At 40.6% G+C, this 19319-nt stretch overlaps 1 protein-coding gene across 3 annotated transcripts in view; it reads left to right on the top strand.

The window, feature by feature from the left end:
* DCAF8 (DDB1 and CUL4 associated factor 8) overlaps positions 1 to 19319 on the top strand; it is a 43377-nt gene that overhangs the window by 12303 nt on the left and 11755 nt on the right. For all 3 annotated transcript variants that reach the window (XM_060090800.1, XM_060090799.1, XM_060090798.1), the window contains 5 exons: positions 2774 to 2848; positions 6061 to 6731; positions 7697 to 7837; positions 8925 to 9019; positions 13695 to 13805. In XM_060090800.1, coding sequence (XP_059946783.1) covers positions 2800 to 2848; positions 6061 to 6731; positions 7697 to 7837; positions 8925 to 9019; positions 13695 to 13805 — 1067 coding nt within the window. In that variant the 5' untranslated portion in view covers positions 2774 to 2799. The remainder of the gene's footprint in view (positions 1 to 2773; positions 2849 to 6060; positions 6732 to 7696; positions 7838 to 8924; positions 9020 to 13694; positions 13806 to 19319) is intronic.

The raw sequence follows: 19319 nt of genomic DNA, 5'->3' as shown, positions 1-19319 counted from the left end.
TCAGATATGGTCCCTACCTCAGATTATAAAATAAGGTTGTATTCTTTGGTGATGGAAGAAATTATAGAGTGACTCTTATACTTAATTAAGACCTAGGGCACAGTCATAGCACCTTAGCCTGCTTTAATTTGGGCACTTACTCTAATTTCTACCCCAGAATTGAGATGGTTTTAAGTTTCTTCATTTTGACAGACATTTATACGATAACAACTCATCCCCAAAGTAATGGTATTTTATCAATGTCATCGACGTTTCTTGGCTTTTTAGAGACGTGGTCCCCCAAAATGGGAATGTATGTACTCCAAGGGATATGGAAGATGATCCAGTGGTGTATAGGGAGGGAATGTTGAAATTTTAAGTTTTTTCTAGAAAAATCAAGCTTAATATTTAATGTGAATTGATTAAATGTGGGTTCATGCTCAAAGTTTTCACTGATAGAAGTTCATAATCAGTTTTGAGATCACTGCTCTAAGAGTGTCCTTCTGCAGAAGTTTTAACATAAAATTTTGCTTAACTGTACCATCTCTGGAATTACTAATACTGTTTTACAAAAGAAGAAAATGAAGCCCAGAGAAGATTAAGTAGCACATCCAAGGTCACATCACAAAGTTTGTTAATACCTTAGCTAGTACTAGAACCCTGGACTTCCAATTTTCAGCCTAGCACTAATTTTACTAAACTCTGTGGCCCCTAAAATGTGACTTTTAGAAGCTCTCTGCCTATCAGCTTGGTGATTAAACAGAGTTGACGTAAGCATTCACAGGTTTTGTTCTGTTTCTGAATTTAGGAATAAATTCTGTCAACTTTTTTTCTCAAACAAAAGATCGCTTTTTGCAAGAACCTTAAACCAATTTCCCAGAAGATGAGCTTTACAACCTCTGGGTATAGGTTCAACCTCATGGCTCTCCTTTTCTGAGAAGTGGTTCTCAGAGCTAGGTAAGCATTAGGCATTTGGCGCCTCCTGCCCAGCAAATGTGTTTTCTAGAGCCACTATGAGTCTAAAGTTCAGGCAGTCTGGGCTTCTGTAGAAGTTGATGAGATTCAGCTTTGAGAAGGGGTCTCTGGAGCTGCTCAATACTTCTTCGCTAGGAGTGGATAACAGTGAGATGGGAAGTATGGTGTGGTTGACAGTTTTGATTCTGGAGGTGAGAAAACATCAGTTCTCTTCTCAGTTGACCATAAGTTATGCCTATGACCTTAGTTTTTAATCTTAAGGTAGTACAGTTGTTTTCCCTGCTTCATAGAACTTTTGCAGTTAATGTAACTAATTTAAGCCCTAGGTGAGGAAGAAGATATTGCTGAGCTACTAAAGAATATAAACAGGGACTACTGAGAGGAAAAAAACAAGTGTTGTGTGAGGAATGCTGTACAAAAATACATCATTGAAGTAGGAGGAGGAAAACAGCCTGCTCTGCAAACAGCTCTTCACTGTTTTTCTTTATGTGGCTTCACAAATCTGTTTTTTGTTGGCATTGTCTTTCATCATCACCCTTCCAGGTGTCCCTCCCTCAAACTCAGCCTCAGTCCTGCTCTTGCATTATTTCTACTCCCCCACCCTGGCCTAATGTGAGCAAGCTTTGGGCAGCTGTCTCTTGGCAGAGGAAACTTTTTAAAATATTTTTTTGAAGCAACTTGGATTTTTGTAGAGGAGAGAAGGGGGTAAAGATAAGGATGGAGCTGCTTCTGGGATAATTGTTATGGGAATGAAAGGACTGTTGAAAGATTAGAGGCCAGTGTGCCTGGGTACAAGGAGTGGAGTCATAATCATACTTTGTCTTTTCAGTGCCTTTTGTCCAAGGCACTGAAAGGGCTTAACAGATTTCTGGTCTGAATAATATTATTCTTTGCTCTTTGGACTTTGCTTGAGGTGGGAGTGAGGCCCTGAAAAAATAATGACTGTATTATAGTGGTATAAAAGGAATAAAGCTAGGTACCCCGACTCCTAGTTAGGGCTTTGCTAAACAGACAAACCTGGTGAAAGTTGGTGGAACTAGGTGAAATAGTGTTTGCCATTTTATGAAATGGACTGAGATGGTTTTAATGGAAATGTTGCACTTTCTTCTCCAGCTTTGCACTTGGTGACTGACTTACTAGTCATAAAAGGGAAGAAAAAACCTTTTAGGTTCTTTTTTAGGGGTAGGATACTCCTGAGTTCTAATTTGACTCTGCTTCTTATAATCCTTAGTTAATATCTGTGCCTGTATGTTTGAAGCTAAGCATCTGAATGACCATAAAGCTCAGGCTGTTATGCCAAGCGCTCAGTTTCTTCTACCTCTGCTGTTCTGTGTGTGAAATGATATTCAGAGTCTGACCTTCCTCTTCATGTTGTGAAGACAAGTGTTTCATAGAGTTTGTGGATACATACGACGATTATTTACAACAGAAGCTTTTTGCCTTAGAGGGTAGTGCTGAAGCTAGCTTTTTGTATTGAGTTAAGACTCTGCTTGCTTGCAATACATGTCACTTGATATAGACCTGCTGTTCCAGGATTTATTTCAGCTCCTCCTTTCCCATCTGAAAAATCACTGCCAGTTACTCAGTGAGAAGAGATGGCAGTTAGCCTCCCAAAGATATGTCTCTTTATGGAATTTAGACATGGGGGGATAATATCTGGCATAATTTTCAGCAGCTGAGAAGTCCTGCTGAGAACACACAAAAAAATCAATTTTGTAAAAATGACAAAGGCTGTACATTGTTAAATCTCCTGGTGCCTTTTATCATCTTTCCCAGATTGCTTCCTAATTGTTTCATTTTCTTACTCTTCTCGATCCAGGCTGGCTGCAGTAAACATCATTCAAGATGTCCAGCAAAGGGAGCAGCACAGATGGCAAAACAGACTTAGCTAATGGTAAGGGGCCATAATGAAGGTGAAGCTATTTTTGCTATCGACTGAGGTTCTTCTCCCGCAAAGAGAGTGGAGACCTGAATTTTAGCGGAGGGAAGGAAATCTTTCCTAAGAATGAACTCTTCCTGTGTTGTTTTGAGTGTAGGAAACTACACAGGAAACACCTTGGACTACCTGGTACTTTTGCTCCTTCAGCTTTTATCTGATTGTTTTCAGAAGATCAATAATAGAGTTGTCCCTCTAAGAGGTCAAGTGGTTTGGAATTTTGTAAGGGTGGACAAAACCTAAGAGATGCTGTTAATAAAGGAGAAAAAGAAGATCCAATTGGTGGTGGAACCAAGGGAGTTGTTGGGAAGGCAAGACTCCCCAGTTATAAGGAGAGGTCTCTTTTCATGGTAGATCATAGTTCAGTAGAGATATTAGATAAGAGATGAAGTTATAAATAGCTGCAATTGGGGCTTTTTTCTTTCTTTTTCTTTTCTTCTCTTCCTTTTTTTCCTTTCCTTCCTTTCTTCCTTTCTTTTTTTCCCTCCTTCCCTCCCTTCCTCCCTCCCTCCCTCCCTGCTTCCTTTCCTTCCTTCCACCAGTGCTACCAAGTATTAAATCACTGGGTCTACGGCAGATTTGAAGGCAGAATATCATGATTCTGGTAGAGTATAGCTACTACCTGGGTTATTTGACCAGTGCATCCACTCTGAGCCAACTTCCAAACTAGAGAAGGTCCTTCAAATGGATATAGTTGGGCAGCATAGTGTTCAGCATTCCTCAGCACCTTGTAGGTTAAGATTATCATCTAAATTCTAGTTGACGTGTTTGGTAGAGCAATGAAGTGAGTAAGGGAAAGGGAGATTTTCAGCATGCTGTTTTACTGTCCCTTTGTTCTTTTCTTACCACTGGTGTTCATTTATCTTCTGTAAAGGAGAGTGATTCAGATTTTTCACTGGGCTTAGTTGAAAGGCACAGGATTCTAGAGGGGTTGGAGGTATACAATTGATTTGGAGTTTGGCCATTAGCTAGATCAGGGATTGGCAAATTATGGCCTGCAGGCTAAATCCCCAGGCCTGCGGGCTGCTGTTTTTGTAGTTTACTGGAACTCAGTCATGCTGCATTTATTTACATAGTATTTATGGTTACTTTTGTGCTACAGCAGTGGAGTTGAGTAGTTGTGCCATACATCCATATGGTCCAAAGTTTAGAAGCCTAAACTTTTTATTATCTGGCCCTTTACAGGAAAAATTTGCCAACCCGTAGCTATTATCTTGGTCATTGACTGTTAGTGTCCTCTTGCTGAGCTTGTGATATGCTCTGGCCCTTATCTTAATGTGGTAAGGCCCCCAAAGTCATCTTAATTTTAACAATAAATGCTAGGAGTTTTGATGTTTCATTTTTTTTTCTTCTTCACAGAAGTGATGGGTGTGACATTTTATCCCTTCTCACCACTCCCAATCTCAAACCCAATTTCATTTCAAAAACCACAATTATTAATCTTTCTCAGCATATACAGCAGCCTCAGCAAATGTAGTTCCTGGGAGCAAATTGCTGCACTTTCCCCCTTTTTCTTCCAGTTCCTAGTCGTTTTCACACTGTGCTCTTAGTTGAGGTGCTTTTTGAAAAGAGCTGTTTGTGTGTCTCCCAACCTTCTGTCACTGCTTGAACCAAAAGTGTGTGTATTGTTTATCTGTTTTCTTTATTGGGCTTTGCCTAAGAGTTCATTGAAAAGAAGTTCCATTGCTTCAAAGATCTTCAGAAATTACTGCTCTAATTCAGATGACTAAACAAGAAGATATTCCCATTTTGAATCCTTAAACATCAATGTGATATTGGAGTTGAATAGCTTATATCAGTCACACATAGCTGGTCAGCCTTTCCTACCTAATAGCCTTTACTTCTGGCAAGATAAAATTTATTGTCATCTGAGGAAAGGAGGCCAGGAGCAGGTTTAAAATCCTTATTCACCCCCTTCCTTTCTTTACCTCTTGACCTTAGTTTGGAAGTTGTGGTCCTTTTGACCCTAGAACATTGCCAAAGTGCTCACTAGAATATGATTTGGCTGTTAGATAGGAGAATTCAGTATCTAATTTTGGGGATTATATTGCTCAAAGTGACCCAGTTATTTTATAACTATCAGTATGGCAGACCTAGAATATGAACTTTTCTTTTCAGGTCCTGCTGTAATAGCCCTGCTTTTTATCAATTTTATTTATGCTTCCTGTTAAAACTTTGTCTCACTAGAATTCCTATATCTAAAACTAGTATTACGATTATTAAATTAATGTAAGTAAGGCGGAATACATTTATCAGCAAAAAAGAGAGCAAGAAGCCATTCAAATGGTCACAATTTCCACTTGTCCCTTGCACTTCCTTCTGGATTCTTAGTGGATTTTAAAACCTCGGGGGAAGAAACTGTAGGGTTTAAGAGGTGGGAGGTAGTGGTGCTTTCTCGAAGTGGTAAATAGTCCAACTCTTCCTGGGGGTGGCCATTCTTTTTTTTTTAATTTATTTATTTTTATTTTTGGCTGCATTGGGTCTTTGTTGCTGCGCGCGGGCTTTTCTCTAGTTGTGGCAAGCGGGGGCTGCTGTTCGTTGCGGCACACGGGCTTCTCATTGGGTGGCTTCTCGTTGCAGAGCATGGGCTCTAGGCACACGGGCTTCAGTAGTTGCAGCGTGCGGGTTTGTAGTTGTGGCTCGTGGGCTCTGGAGCGCAGGCTCAGTACTTGTGGCACAAGGGCTTAGTTGCTACGCGGCATGTGGGATCTTCCTGGACCAGGGCTTTAACCTGTGTCCCCTGCATTGGCAGGCGGATTCTTAACCACTGTGCCACCAGGGAAGCCCAGGGATGGCTGTTCTTTTTTCTTATGTTCAGCTTCATTATGTGTTATAACTAATGGATGCCCATCTAGCAAAATAGAGCCTAAGGTAGTTGTATCAGGCATACTTTTATAAAATCTGCCAATGCTTTGCTTCTTGAGAATTTATTATAATCTTTGGTTGTCCTGCAGTTCTTTATTTGTGTGTGACTTTGGTTTTAATCTTTTCAAGATTCCGTCTCAGAAGGTACTGTTTATAAGCATATGTAATGAAAACATTTTGACCAAAGTTGGTTTCTGGGTCTTTTGGTGTGATGGTTTTTTAGACTAAGGAATGGGAATCCTTTTGCTCACCATCTTATTTCCTTATTTTTCCCCCTCACCTACCTATTCCTCACTAACATGCAGGAAGCCTGTCTAGCAGTCCAGAGGAGATGTCTGGTGCTGAGGAGGGGAGGGAGACATCCTCAGGCATTGAAGTGGAGGCCTCAGACCTGAGCTTGAGCTTGACCGGGGATGATGGTGGCCCCAACCGCACCAGCACAGAAAGTCGAGGCACAGATACAGAGAGCTCAGGTGAAGACAAGGACTCTGACAGCATGGAGGACACTGGCCATTACTCCATCAATGATGAAAACCAAGTCCATGACCGCTCAGAGGAAGAAGAGGATGAAGAAGAGGAGGAAGAAGAGCATCCTCGTCGTCGTGTACAGCGCAAGCGGGCCAACCGTGACCAGGACTCATCAGATGATGAGCGGGCCCTGGAGGACTGGGTGTCCTCGGAGACGTCAGTCCTGCCCCGACCTCGCTGGCAAGCCCTTCCTGCCCTTCGGGAGCGGGAGCTGGGTTCAAGTGCCCGCTTTGTGTACGAGGCTTGTGGGGCAAGAGTCTTTGTGCAGCGTTTCCGCCTGCAGCATGGGCTTGAGGGCCATACTGGTTGTGTTAATACCCTGCACTTTAACCAGCGCGGCACCTGGCTGGCCAGTGGCAGCGATGACCTGAAAGTGGTGGTTTGGGACTGGGTGCGGCGACAGCCAGTATTGGACTTTGAGAGCGGCCACAAAAGCAATGTCTTCCAGGTGAGGCGAGGGAGCAGATTGGCAACTGAGAAAATCAGGCACGAGTTAGACAAACCTGAGCTGCTGCCTGGAGTAGGAGTGATAGTGAGTTGTGGTAGGAATTAGATATCAGGACTCGGTCCTTCCTTGGCTCCCATAATGACTTAGAGGAGTTAAATACACTGAAAGACTCATGGCACCCTTTTGTTTCATTGAGCACAGAGACTGTTAGAAGCCTCATTATAATAGGAAGGATGCTTGGAAATCATCAGGAAGGCACTAAATGCCGTGCTAGGAGGCATTATAATACAAGAGCAGAGGCTCTTGAACCAGTCTAGTTGAGTTTAAATCTTGGTCCAACCCCTTAACTAGCTGTGTGATCTTGGGCAAGTTTATTTAACCTCTGTCTTCAGTTTATTTACCTATAGTATAGGGCTAATAACATACAGGGTTATGAGGATTAAATAACAGTAGAAGCTAAGCAGTTAGAGCCATGCCTGGTACTTAATAAACGTTTGATAAATACTGTTAATATTGTTATTCTCTGGAAGTTTTACTTACCAGCCCCATCCATCATATGGTACTAGCCATTTATCCCTAAGCATGTTCTCTTTCCTTCCCCAATATCCCTTCTAGTTTCCTTTTTCTTTGCAGCAAGTTTATGTTTACTTCCTGAATCAAGGAAGATTTTCTCCTTTTTCCCTTACCTTTCTTTCTTACTGGGTATAGTCCTAGTTTACCTGAGCACTCATACCAGTTCAGCCTTCCAAAATCAACAGAAATCCTCTCATATCAGAAATTTTTTCTTTTCCTCTCCTTTAACCCTTGGAAGAAATTGGACTTGAGCCAACTGTATAGAGCAGGAGGTCTAAGTTTCCAGCTGTTGTGTAGCAAAAGCAGATGATTTGGGGTTGTCATCATGTTTTCCCCTCTCAAATTCACCTCTTAAATTTCTCTTGTCCCTTTTTTTATTCTTAACATCCCAGGCCAAGTTCCTTCCTAACAGTGGCGATTCCACCCTGGCCATGTGTGCCCGTGATGGGCAGGTTCGGGTAGCAGAGTTGTCTGCTACACAGTGCTGCAAGAATACAAAGCGTGTGGCCCAGCACAAGGGAGCATCCCACAAGGTAAGTAAGCCCTTGCCCCAAAGGTTGTGCAGTTCAGCTCCTCTGTGGATCTCAGCCAAAGCCCTCCAGTATCTCTGTCCATTGTGTCCCCTTTGTTGTCACCTCCATCACTTCTTTCAGTCCTAGGATTTGTGGGTAAGATGGGAGAAAAAGCAGCCACAGTAAACTTCTCAGAAGGCAAGTATTTGAGAGATTTCTAGATCTTGCACATGCAACATTCACCTGATAATATTTAACTCCTAAGCTGAGCCATGGTTGGTTTGGAGATCCTTGAGGTCTCCTGTGCCTTCCAAACCTTTAAAATTTACTCCTATTGTATTTAGAACATTTTAACAGCTCTAAGGTGCTAGCTGTTGGCTTCTCATATGTGAGAGCTCCAGCTTTTCTGCTCACAACTCTCAGTGCATAAACAGTACTATTTCTGGAAGCCCTATTTAGAGCTGGAAATATAGGCCAAATAATCATGATGGCAGCCAGTGAGGAGCCAAGAACTGCCTGGTCTCAGAGTAGGCACTGTTTTCTTCCATGCCGTGGAAAGAGGATGGTCCTCTTTTTTTTTTTTTTTTTTTTTTTTTTTTTTTACAAACCCTAAGCAAATATGTAGGTGGACCTGGAGTATGCTTTCCTCGCCCATGGCTCAAGAAATACGAAAATTACCTATTTCTTTGATTCTTAAGACTACCCCCAACCCACTAGATAACTAACTTTTAGAACTAAGCTGTAGGGAATGAAACTTGGGTGCCATTTCTCTCCCCACCTGAGAGTGTGGAATTGATTTTGAGGATGAGCTCTAATGGCAGTGTTTTCCTTTGGTATCACTGTTCAGATCCCTTGGAGACTTAATTAAAATAGCAAATCACCTGTGCTTTGACTTGTATAGGATAAACAAACTGTGAATAATTCACACAGCAAGAGAGAATGGGCTTATTAAATTATCTTCTTCCCTGGGATTTTACAACAAAAAAGGCAGATGTTTCTCTTGCTGAGACATTTTAAATGCAGCCCTTCGTAAAGATAAAGGAATGAGTTAGACAACCTCTAATTTTAATCTTTAGAAACCTCATCCTTTCCCTTTTTTCTCCTTCAGTTGGCCCTGGAACCAGACTCTCCCTGTACGTTCCTATCTGCAGGTGAAGATGCAGTTGTCTTCACCATTGACCTCAGACAAGACCGGCCAGCTTCGTAAGTATAGCAATAGTATTTTTACAGAATTGGATTTCTTGGCTTTGAAAATATTGCATGTATCCTAGGTAATGCTCAACTCTCTGGTCCATCAGAATGGTTCCTTTGTATTTATGATAAGAAACAGATGAGTTTAGGGGAATTCCTTACTTCTTTGTTGTTGTCTCTTTCTCAGCAGTAAAATACTATTCGCCTATCTTCATTTCTAAAGCAGGGTTCAGTTATCTTATTATATGTGGGCTTTAATAACTGGATGATCTTCCACTCTCCGTTCACTTGGGTGCCACTCAACTTCCCCACAAGAAGCATGTTCCTAGCAACTTAGAGATATGCTCCTATGTAGTTTTCACTTCAATTTTGTGTAGAAATGTAAAAATTAAATGATAATTCTTGAACAAAAATATTGGTAGCTATAGTAGAACTCTATCATATCACAGCTCACTTTTACATGAATCGGAGACTCAGGTAAATTATATCCCCTTTTAGCTGTGTGATATCGTAGAAAGAGCATAGCATCTTATTTGGATCCAGGCAGACCTAGATCAAATCTCAACTTGGGCACTACTAGTAATGACCTGTATAACCTTTCTGAACTTAAGTTCCTTCAGCCTCACTATGGGTATAATCAGTCAGTCTTATCCTCTCTTTTTCTGGTTTCTGTGAGGATTATTGATAAATGTGTTTGATACCTCAGCATAGTGTCTGGCACCATGGTTGGACTTACTGAATTGTAGCTACTAATTATTTCAGTTTCCTTTTTTCATTTTTATTGCTCTTATAATAAACAAATATATCTTGTTTTAAAAGCTCAAATAATGAAGTATATGGACAAAATGTAAATGTTCCCTCATGTATACCTCCCCTGCCCCCCACTTTTCTAGCTATCGATAACCATTGTTAAAAATTTTGAATACCTTTTCAATCCTTTTTGTATACATTTATGTATCTTACTATATACATGTACACTTTTCCCTCCAACATGGGGTAATTGTACGTGTATATAAACTTACATATGTTCCTGCAATTTACTTTTTTCACATTATGATGTATTTTGGAGAGCTTTCTATGTCAGAGCAAAAAGGCCTACCCAATTTTTTCTTTTTAAACATTTTATTTATTTTTATGTGGACCATTTTTAAAGTCTTTATTGAATTTGTTGCAATTGCTTCTGTTTTATGTTTTGGTTTTTTGGCCAAGAGGCATGTGGGATCTTAGCTCCCTGACCAGGGATTGAACCCATGCCCCCTGCGTTGGAAGGCAATGTCTTAACCATGGACTGCCAAGGAAGTCCCTATGGCCTACCTCATTTTTAACCGTGACATCTGTGTCATAGCATTGGTGTACCAGTTTGTTTAACGACTACCTAGTTGATAGATAATCTACATTATTTACTGTATTGTTAATCTTAAAAACTATCTTTATTTTTTTTTTTTATGCCATTCTGGAAGTTTATTCTAGGATCACAAAGTGAGGAAGAACTCAAGATTTCAACTTTTCAGAACTCTCCCCCCTTAAAAATTATCTTAAATCTTACATGTCAGTACCAATATTGAGTAAGGGGTGTCACTAATTTACATAGCATACAAGTAAAATATAAGTTAATATAGGGAATATAATCTTAAGGCTGATTATTATTAGACTTTTATTTTTAGAGAGATAAGTATACAAAAAGTTGTCTAGAAAGTGAAGAATTTAAAATAGTGGTTAAAGGATGGAAATGTTTTTGGCTTGTGGAAAGGATATACTGGTTATTTATATAAAACTTAAGAGGATGAAGATTGAGAGATAATGAATGGATTTCTCCTGGAAAGGGAACAGGCCTGGGTGACAAGGGATCTGCCTTCTAGTACTAGCCTGCAGTTATATAGCTTTGAGAAAAATCTCTTAAACTGAATGATGTTTGTTATTTTCAGTTCTCAAGTTCCATGATTCTGTGATGATAATGGAACATTAGCAAGTTTTCCAGAGGGGAGTGGAAGGGCAAAGATGGAGAAAATGATATGAGTTTGTTTGGTCTGCTCTGGTAGAGTGTTGTGAAGCTGAATGAGATCCTATGGATCAGGTTCAGAGGAAAACTACTGTTAAGCCACAAGAAATTGGGAATCTGTTTCAAGTAATGGGCAGAGTAAATGACTGGCAGATTATTGAATGTGTAGTGAAAAGATGTAAGCAGAAAATCTGGCTGAGAGTTGATCACTGTATCTAGGTGCAAGCAGTAATAGGTGGGATAGAAACTAAAAGGGGGAACATAGGAGAAACTTAGAGTAGGAGGAGGTCCAGATTCTGGCCTTAAGAAAGTTTTTACTTTAGGGGTTGAATTAGTGGAAGGCTAGAATGAGGTGAGAGGACTGAATGTGAAAGTCATGGCTAGAATGTGTATCCGTATGTGTTAAGCTGGTGTCTGAACATCTGCTTATATCAGAGGCATTTTTTGTGTGAAGTTGGCATAGGGGAATTTTTCTTTTGTATGTACATAATAGCTGAGTCTCTGGAAGCTGGTGATATTGGCTAACATCATAGGAGGAGTTGGATTTGGAGCTGTGGGTGGGATATTCATTTAGCCAGCGGAAGCTAGTTTGAGATATTCTTCAGAGGAATCCGTTGGTTTGATCTGTAATTGTTTTTCCCTTTTTCCTGGAACGTACCAGCTCGCTAAAAACTGCAAATTTTAAGGCAGAATTTGGTAAATTTGTTTCATATGGCTTTGTGTGCTGCCTTGCTCTGGTGTCAAAACTTTTTTTTTTCCTGCTGCCATTATCAATCATTTTTATATCACCTCTGCAGTTTCCCCACAGGGCTCAAGGTGCTCTGTGCATTTATGCATTAGGAGAGAGAATTGTTTGTTTTAGGTGAATAAATGGAGGCATAGAAGATTGAGTTCTTTGTCAGGATTAGATGACAGTGGAGCCAGTACTTCATAATCTATCCCCTCACTTTCTTCATTTTGCTTCTGCATGATAACTGTTATGTTTGTCTGACCCTCTCCTTCTAAAAATCCAAATTGCTGAGGAAATGAGATGTTTCTCTGAAAAAGAGCAGCAGCTGCTCCTATTCCTCTTCCATATCTAAAGCCCAATTAGAGCTGCCTCTTCTCCATTGCTAGTTTTGTTCCTGAAACTCTTTTCTGACTTGTTTTCTGCCTTGTGTTTTGGGTATGTGTGTATTTGTGTTTTCCCTAATGACATTTATTTTTAATGACCTTTGTATACTATTCTTTTAATGGAAGGCTGCAGAGATTTTAAAATTAAATTTCTCCTTTGCCTAGAGCAGTCTAGGATGGAGTGACTTTGACCATTCAGAGAGGATGCTAACATCATTTACAAAGAAACTTATTGTCATAGTTATAGTTCTTTCATTTTCTGTAAGCACCAGAAATTAGCAAAAGCTTAGAATCAAAAATGAAAGCTGTTATTCATAATAGCCAAAACTTGGAAGCAACCAAGATGTACTTCAGTAGGTGAATGGATATACTGTGGTATATCCAGATAATGGAATATTATTCAGCAGTAAAAAAAAAAAAAAAAAAAAGCAAGCAAGCTAAAGCCCAGTCCCTTCCTTGCCTGTCTTCCTTTTCCTATAAATTTACTAATCTTTATGATGTCATATTTGACAGGTTGAACGCTTCAATCTGGGAGGAGTATTCATAGGGCCACCCTTAAGGTGGGACAAAATTATGGCTCTTTGGCCAAAATCTTCTGGCTAAAACTCTGAAATTTTAAAGGTTTCCTCGGGGTCCCATGCCCTCCTAAGAATCACCTTTTTTTGTGGTACAACCAGAAGAATAATTTAGAAATAATTTTTCAGCATTAAAAACAGCTGTCTTGACAAGAATCTCTGCTCCTAATTTGCTTCAAATAAGGGAAGACTAATACTGTTTTCCTTTGTATTAACCGTTGCTTGTTGTTTTTCATCGTGCATTTTTAAAGCTGGGTTTTAAATGACATTTCTCTGGAATCTGGGAGATAGATTCTGACCTTAAGATCTTTTCCTTTTTTTTTTAATGTTTATTTTTTAATTTTTATTTGTTTTGGCTGTACAGGGTCTTAGTTGCAGCATGAGGGATCTTCGTTGCAGCGTTTGGACTTTTTAGTTGTGGCATGCTGACTCCTTAGTTGTGGCATGCCTGCGGGATCTAGTTCCCTGACCAGGGATCGAACCCGGGCCCCCTGCATTGGGAGCACGGAGTCTTAACCAATGGACCACCAGGGAAGTCCCCCTTAAGGTCTTTTCTGTCCACTGTTTCTGTGATTCATCCTCCCCTCACTCCCTGCTCCCAGATGGTTGGGAAGATGTACTTACAAGTAAAGGATGGGAAGATGTGGGTAGTATTGTCTCTTTAATGATTGGTTGTCATCATATTGGACTCAAGCTAAGGCTACTGAGGAGCAATACTTTCATACACCTTTAATTTATACTCCTTGAGGAACACCAGAAAATTACTACGTGTTTTTTCCATCTCCAAAGTAGCATTTAGTAAATATATATTGTGGTGGGTTTTGTTTTTTTTTTCTTGTTCCAATGTATGAACAAACAAAACCACATCTTTCTTTCTTTCCAAGTGAGAATCTGTTTGGTTTCTTATTAGCTGTGTGTGCATTACTGTCTCTATTCTCACTTGCCCTGACTATCTGGATCTTTTGGAGAATATAACTTATATACGTTTCTACTCTTGAAGGAAACTGGTGGTGACAAAAGAAAAGGAGAAGAAGGTGGGGCTGTATACAATCTATGTGAATCCTGCCAATACCCACCAGTTTGCAGTGGGTGGACGAGATCAGTTTGTAAGGTGAGTCTGTGGCTCTTTTGTGTCTTTGAGAGTTTGAGACTGTGATGTATTGTGTACTACCAGCTGTCCCTTATGGAAAGCTATGAACTGCCTAGGAGTTCATTAACCACCATCTTTAATTTTTTGCCATCTTCCAAAGAGTTTAAACTTCCTCTGACATATTCTGTTCTCTAATGTAGCAGCAATCTCTGAGGGATGGCTTAACATGTTATAGATATTATCAAGTTCTAAAGAAGTTTGATGAATTGACCAAGTTCTCCACATAGCAGCTAGGCATAAACCCAGGTTTACTAGCAAGTGCTCTCTTAGTAAATATTTTCCACCATTTTTCATATGTAAATTAACACGTACTAGAAATTTTGAATGCTGGTTTCAGATACAGAAATAATTTGACTTGGGAGTACTCATTGTGAACTTCAGGTTTTTGGCTCCCAGTATCCTGAACCACTTTTCTTTATCTTTAGTGATATCTTTGTTACTATGAACATTTCTTGTAACACTGTCTATTGAGATATATCCTAAGGAGAACAAAGTTCATGGATTCAGTCGCCATGTGTAGCAGTTAGTTTCCTTCTGGCCCTTTGTCACAATTATATCCCATCCCTATCCAATTGGCCTATTTTTTTTTTAACATCTTTATTGGAGTATAATTGCTTTACAGTGTTGTTAGTTTCTGCTGTATAACAAAGTGAATCAGCTATATGCATACATATATCCCCGTATCCCTTCCCTCTTGCATCTCCCTCCCCTGCCCCATCCCACCCCTCTAGGTGGTCACAAAGCACCGAGCTGATCTCCCTGTGCTATGCAGCAGCTTCCCACTAGCTATCTGTTTCACATTTGGTAGTGTGTATATGTCAGTGCTACTCTCTCACTTCGTCCCAGCTTACCCTTCCCCCTCCTCCCAGTGTCCTCAAGTCCATTCTCTACGTCTACATCTTTATTCCTGTCCTGCCCCCACCAGGTTCATCAGAACCATTTTGTTTTTTAGATTCCATATGTATGTGTAAGCATACGGTATTTGTTTTTCTCTTCCTGACTTACTTCACTCTGTATGACAGACTCTAGGTCCATCCACCTCACTACAAATAACTCAATTTCGTTTCTTTTTATGGCTGAATAATATTCCATTGTATATATGTGCCACATCTTCTTTATCCATTAATCTGTCGATGGACACTTAGGTTGCTTCCATGTCCTGGCTATTGTAAATAGTGCTGCAGTGAACATTGTGGTACATGACTCTTTTTGAATTATGGTTTTCTCAGGGTATATGCCCAGTAGTGGGATTGCTGGGTCGTATGGTAGTTCTATTTGTAGTTTTTTAAGGAAACTCCATACTGTTCTCCATAGTGGCTGTATCAATTTACATTCCCACCAACAGTGCAAGAGGGTTCCCTTTTCTCCACGCCCTCTCCAGCATTTATTGTTCGTAGATTTTTTGATGATGCAATTGGCCTATTTTTAAGTATATTTCTTTGGTTGACAGATCATCAGTTTGAAAGGGAGGAAGGAAAGGATCACTAGAAGAATGAATGACTTTATGCTTTTCCTGATGCTGGATGAAAAGCATTATCTTCCTTTTTATTTATTTAATTTATTTATAAATTTATTTTATTTATTTATTTCTGGCTGCGTTGGGTCTTTGTTGCTGCACGCGGGCTTTCTCTAGCTGCAGAGAGCAGGGGCTACTCTTTGTTTTGGTGCGTGTGCTTCTCATTGCAGTGGCTTCTCTTGTTGGGGAGGACGGGCTCTAAGCATGCGGGCTTCAGTAGTTGTGGCTTGCGGGCTCTAGAGCGCAGGCTCAGTAGTCGTGGCGCATGGGCTTGGTTGCTCTGCAGCATGTGGGATCTTCCCAGACCAGGGCTCGAACCTGTGTCCCCTGCATTGGCAGGCGTATTCTTAACCACTGTGCCACCAGGGAAGTCCCATCTTCCTTTTTAAATAAGAGGATATTTTTATAACTGTATTCTGTAATTAATTTTATTAATAATCACAGGGATGGGACTAAATTTTTAGAAATACCTGAGAGATGATCTTAACTTGTTGAAGAATCCTGCCACAAGAGAACTGGGCAACTTTGTTGCTCTCTTCTTCTTCCCCTGTTTCCCTTGCCTTCTAAATTCCTTTCCTCTGTTGACCGATAGAATATGTTTAGCAGTAGTTTTTTGTTTCTTTGTTTTTTTTTTTTGCGGTACGCGGGCCTCACTGTTGTGGCCTCTCCCGTTGCGGAGCACAGGCTCTGGACGCGCAGGCTCAGCGGCCATGGCTCACGGGCCCAGCCGCTCCGCGGCATGTGGGATCCTCCTGAACCAGGGCACGAACCCATGTCCCCTGCGTCGGCAGGCGGACTCCCAACCACTGCGCCACCAGGGAAGCCCAGCAGTAGTTTTTTTTTTTTTAAGATAAGCTGTTGATCCAAAAAGGGGTTGTAGTTGTCAGAACTTGCAGGTGCTACGTCCTCCAAATCAAGCATTTACTGAATTTTTGAATTTGCATTTCCTGCTTAGAGCTCTGGATTCATAGAAAAGTCTGTGTCTCTAGATAATTCAACCACTAGGACCTTGATGTTTGGAGGAGAGTGGAGGCATTGGCTGTATTGAGAACTGCAATTGATAATGCTTTTATCCAACGCTAATACTTTCTCAGGGTGAGAGTGGGTCTGGAAATTAGTTTTAGCATTTCATCACAAGGAGAAATACTCAGATCTTCTATTTCTTATCAGCCTCAGTATCCTTTATCCCTTTGTACATGCCAAATTCTTAGCATGTGATAGGCTGTTTACACGACAGAAGCACATGTAGATTTTGAGGCACACTGATCGCCTATGAGCAGATGGCCCTTCCACACCCTAGCTCTTCTCTGGTCATCCTCAATTTCTCTGGCACCTCTTCAGTTCAGCCAGTTGAATGTTTTGGAATTCCTCTTTTCTGTTTCTTTCTTTGAAAGAACTTTAGGCTCACCTGTCAGTACAAATTTGAAAATATTTTTGCTGAATATTTTATATCATAACACCATTAGCTTTCACTAGCCTGAAGAAATTCCTTTAGGGGAATACAGAGAAATAGCTTACTCATCCTCAAGGCTTTCACATCATAAATACTGAATTTTAGTTTAGGATTGTGAAGGAGCATCTAAGAGAGTCATGCTTTTTGGAATATGACCAAAAAGGGGGGATGGGCAGGGAGAAAGAAAAAAGGTAAGCAAGTGGAGGGTGGTATAGATTTGAGTTTCTGCCACTAAATCCTGTTTAGGTTGGTTGAAGAATTTATAGGAGTGAAGAAAAGGAGAATGTATCAGATGAGTGAATCCTGTGGTGATAGATTTGGCAGTGTGATTGGTTGACATGTAAATTTATTGCTAAAGGATTTGATATAGGCCCTGGTTTATAAAACACAGTCAGTGGATAGTCACTTTGCTCCCCTATCTTTATCAGCAACATTGAGAGAACACTAGATTAAAGGCAAGTTAGGGGAAGAGGAGGTGAGGAGGGAAGAGAGAGGCTTAAGGTAACAAATTAGTGGACACCTGGAGGCCTGTGGAGAGAAATGCAGTAAGGGTGTTGAGACAGTGCTGAAACCATTCTTTATTTGATTTAAAATGTCCAGGGTATAGGAAGACTCAATAATGTGGAGATGTCAGTTCTTCCCAACTTGATCTGTTGATTCAGTGCAATCCCAATCAAAATTCCAGCAAGTTATTTTATGGATATCAACAAACTGATTCTTAAAGTTTGTGTGGAGAGACAAAAGATCCAGGATATCCAACACAGTATTGAGAGAGAAGAACAAAGCTGGAAGCCTGATACTACCCAACTTCAAGACCTATCAATACTCTAAAGCTACAGTAATTCAGACAGCATTGTATTGGTGAAATAGACAAATAGATCAAAAGAACAGAATAGAGAGCCCAGAAATAGACCCCCATAAATACAGTCAAGTTATCTTTTTTTTTTTTTTTTTTTTTTTTTGCGGTACGCGGGCCTCTCACTGTTGTGGCCTCTCCCGTTGCGGAGCACAGGCTCCGGATGTGCAGGCTCAGCGGCCATGGCTCACGGTCCCAGCCACTCCATGGCATGTGGGATCTTCCCGGACCGGGGCACGAACCCATGTCCCCTGCATCAGCAGGCGGACTCTCAACCACTGCGCCACCAGGGAAGCCCCCAGTCAAGTTATTTTTGACAAGGAAACAAAGGTAACAAATGGAGAAAAGATAGTCTCTTCAATATATGGTGCTGAAAGAACTGGACATCCACATGTAAAATCTGAATCTAGACATAGACCTTACACAGTTCACAAAAGTTAACTTAAAATGGATCATAGACCTGAAAGTAAAGCCCGAAACTATAAAACTCCAGAAGATAACATAGGAGAAAACCTAGAAGACCTTGGGTACGGTGATGCCTTTTTATTTTATTTATTTTTTATTATTATTTTTAAAATTTATTTTATTTTATTTATTTTTGGCTGGGTTGGGTCTTTGTTGTGGTGCATGGGCTTCTCATCGCAGTGACTTCTCTTGTTGTGGAGCACGGGCTCTAGGCGCGTGGGCTTCAGTAGTTGTGGCACACAGGCTCAGTAGTTGTGGCTCGTGGGCTCTAGAGCACAGGTTCAGTAGTTGGGGCACACGGGCTTAGCTACTCCATGGCATGTGGGATCTTCCCACACCAGGGATTGAACCCGTGTCCCCTGCATTGGCAGGCGGATTCTTAACCCCTGGGCCACCAGGGAAGTCCGTCGGTGATGCCTTTTTAGATACAACATCAAAGACATCCATGAAAGAAATAGTTGATAGGTTAGACTTCATTAAAATTAAAACCTTCTGCTCTGTGAAAGACACTATCTTTCAAGAGAATTAGAAGATAAGCCACAGACTGGGAGAAAATGCTTGCAAAAGGCACATCTGATGAAAGACTGTTATGCAAAATATACAAAGAACTCTTAAAACTCAGCAACAAGAAAACAACCCAATTAAAAAGTGGGCCAGAGACCTTAACAGACACCTCACTGAAGAAGATACACAGATGACAAGTGTATGAAAAGATGATCCACATTATATGTCATCAGGAAAATGCATATTAAAACAACAGTGAGATACCACTACACATCTATTAGAGTGGCTAAAATCCAGGACACTGACAGCACGAAATGCTGGTGAGTACTGTGGAGCAACAGGAACTCTCATACATTGCTAGTGGGAATGCAAAGTGATACAGCCACTTTAGAAGACAGTTTGACGGTTTCTCCAAAACTAAACACACTGGTACAATACAATCCAGCAGTCAGGCTCCTGGTATTTACCCAAAGGAGTTGAAAAGTTATGTCCACACAGAAACCTGTACGTGGATGTTTATAGCAGCTTTATTCATAACTGCCAAAACTTGGAAGCAACCAAGGTGTTCTTCAGTATGTGAATGGATAAATAAATGGTGGTATATCCAGACAATGGAATATTATTCAGCACTAAAAAGAAAAGAGCTATCAAGTCATGAAAAGACATGGAGGAACCTTAAAT

The sequence above is a fragment of the Mesoplodon densirostris genome, chromosome 2 (assembly GCF_025265405.1).
Source record: "Mesoplodon densirostris isolate mMesDen1 chromosome 2, mMesDen1 primary haplotype, whole genome shotgun sequence".
Lineage (NCBI taxonomy): Eukaryota > Metazoa > Chordata > Mammalia > Artiodactyla > Ziphiidae > Mesoplodon > Mesoplodon densirostris.
The sequence above is the reverse complement of the archived record's forward strand: the minus strand, read 5'-3'. Positions and strand labels throughout refer to the sequence as shown.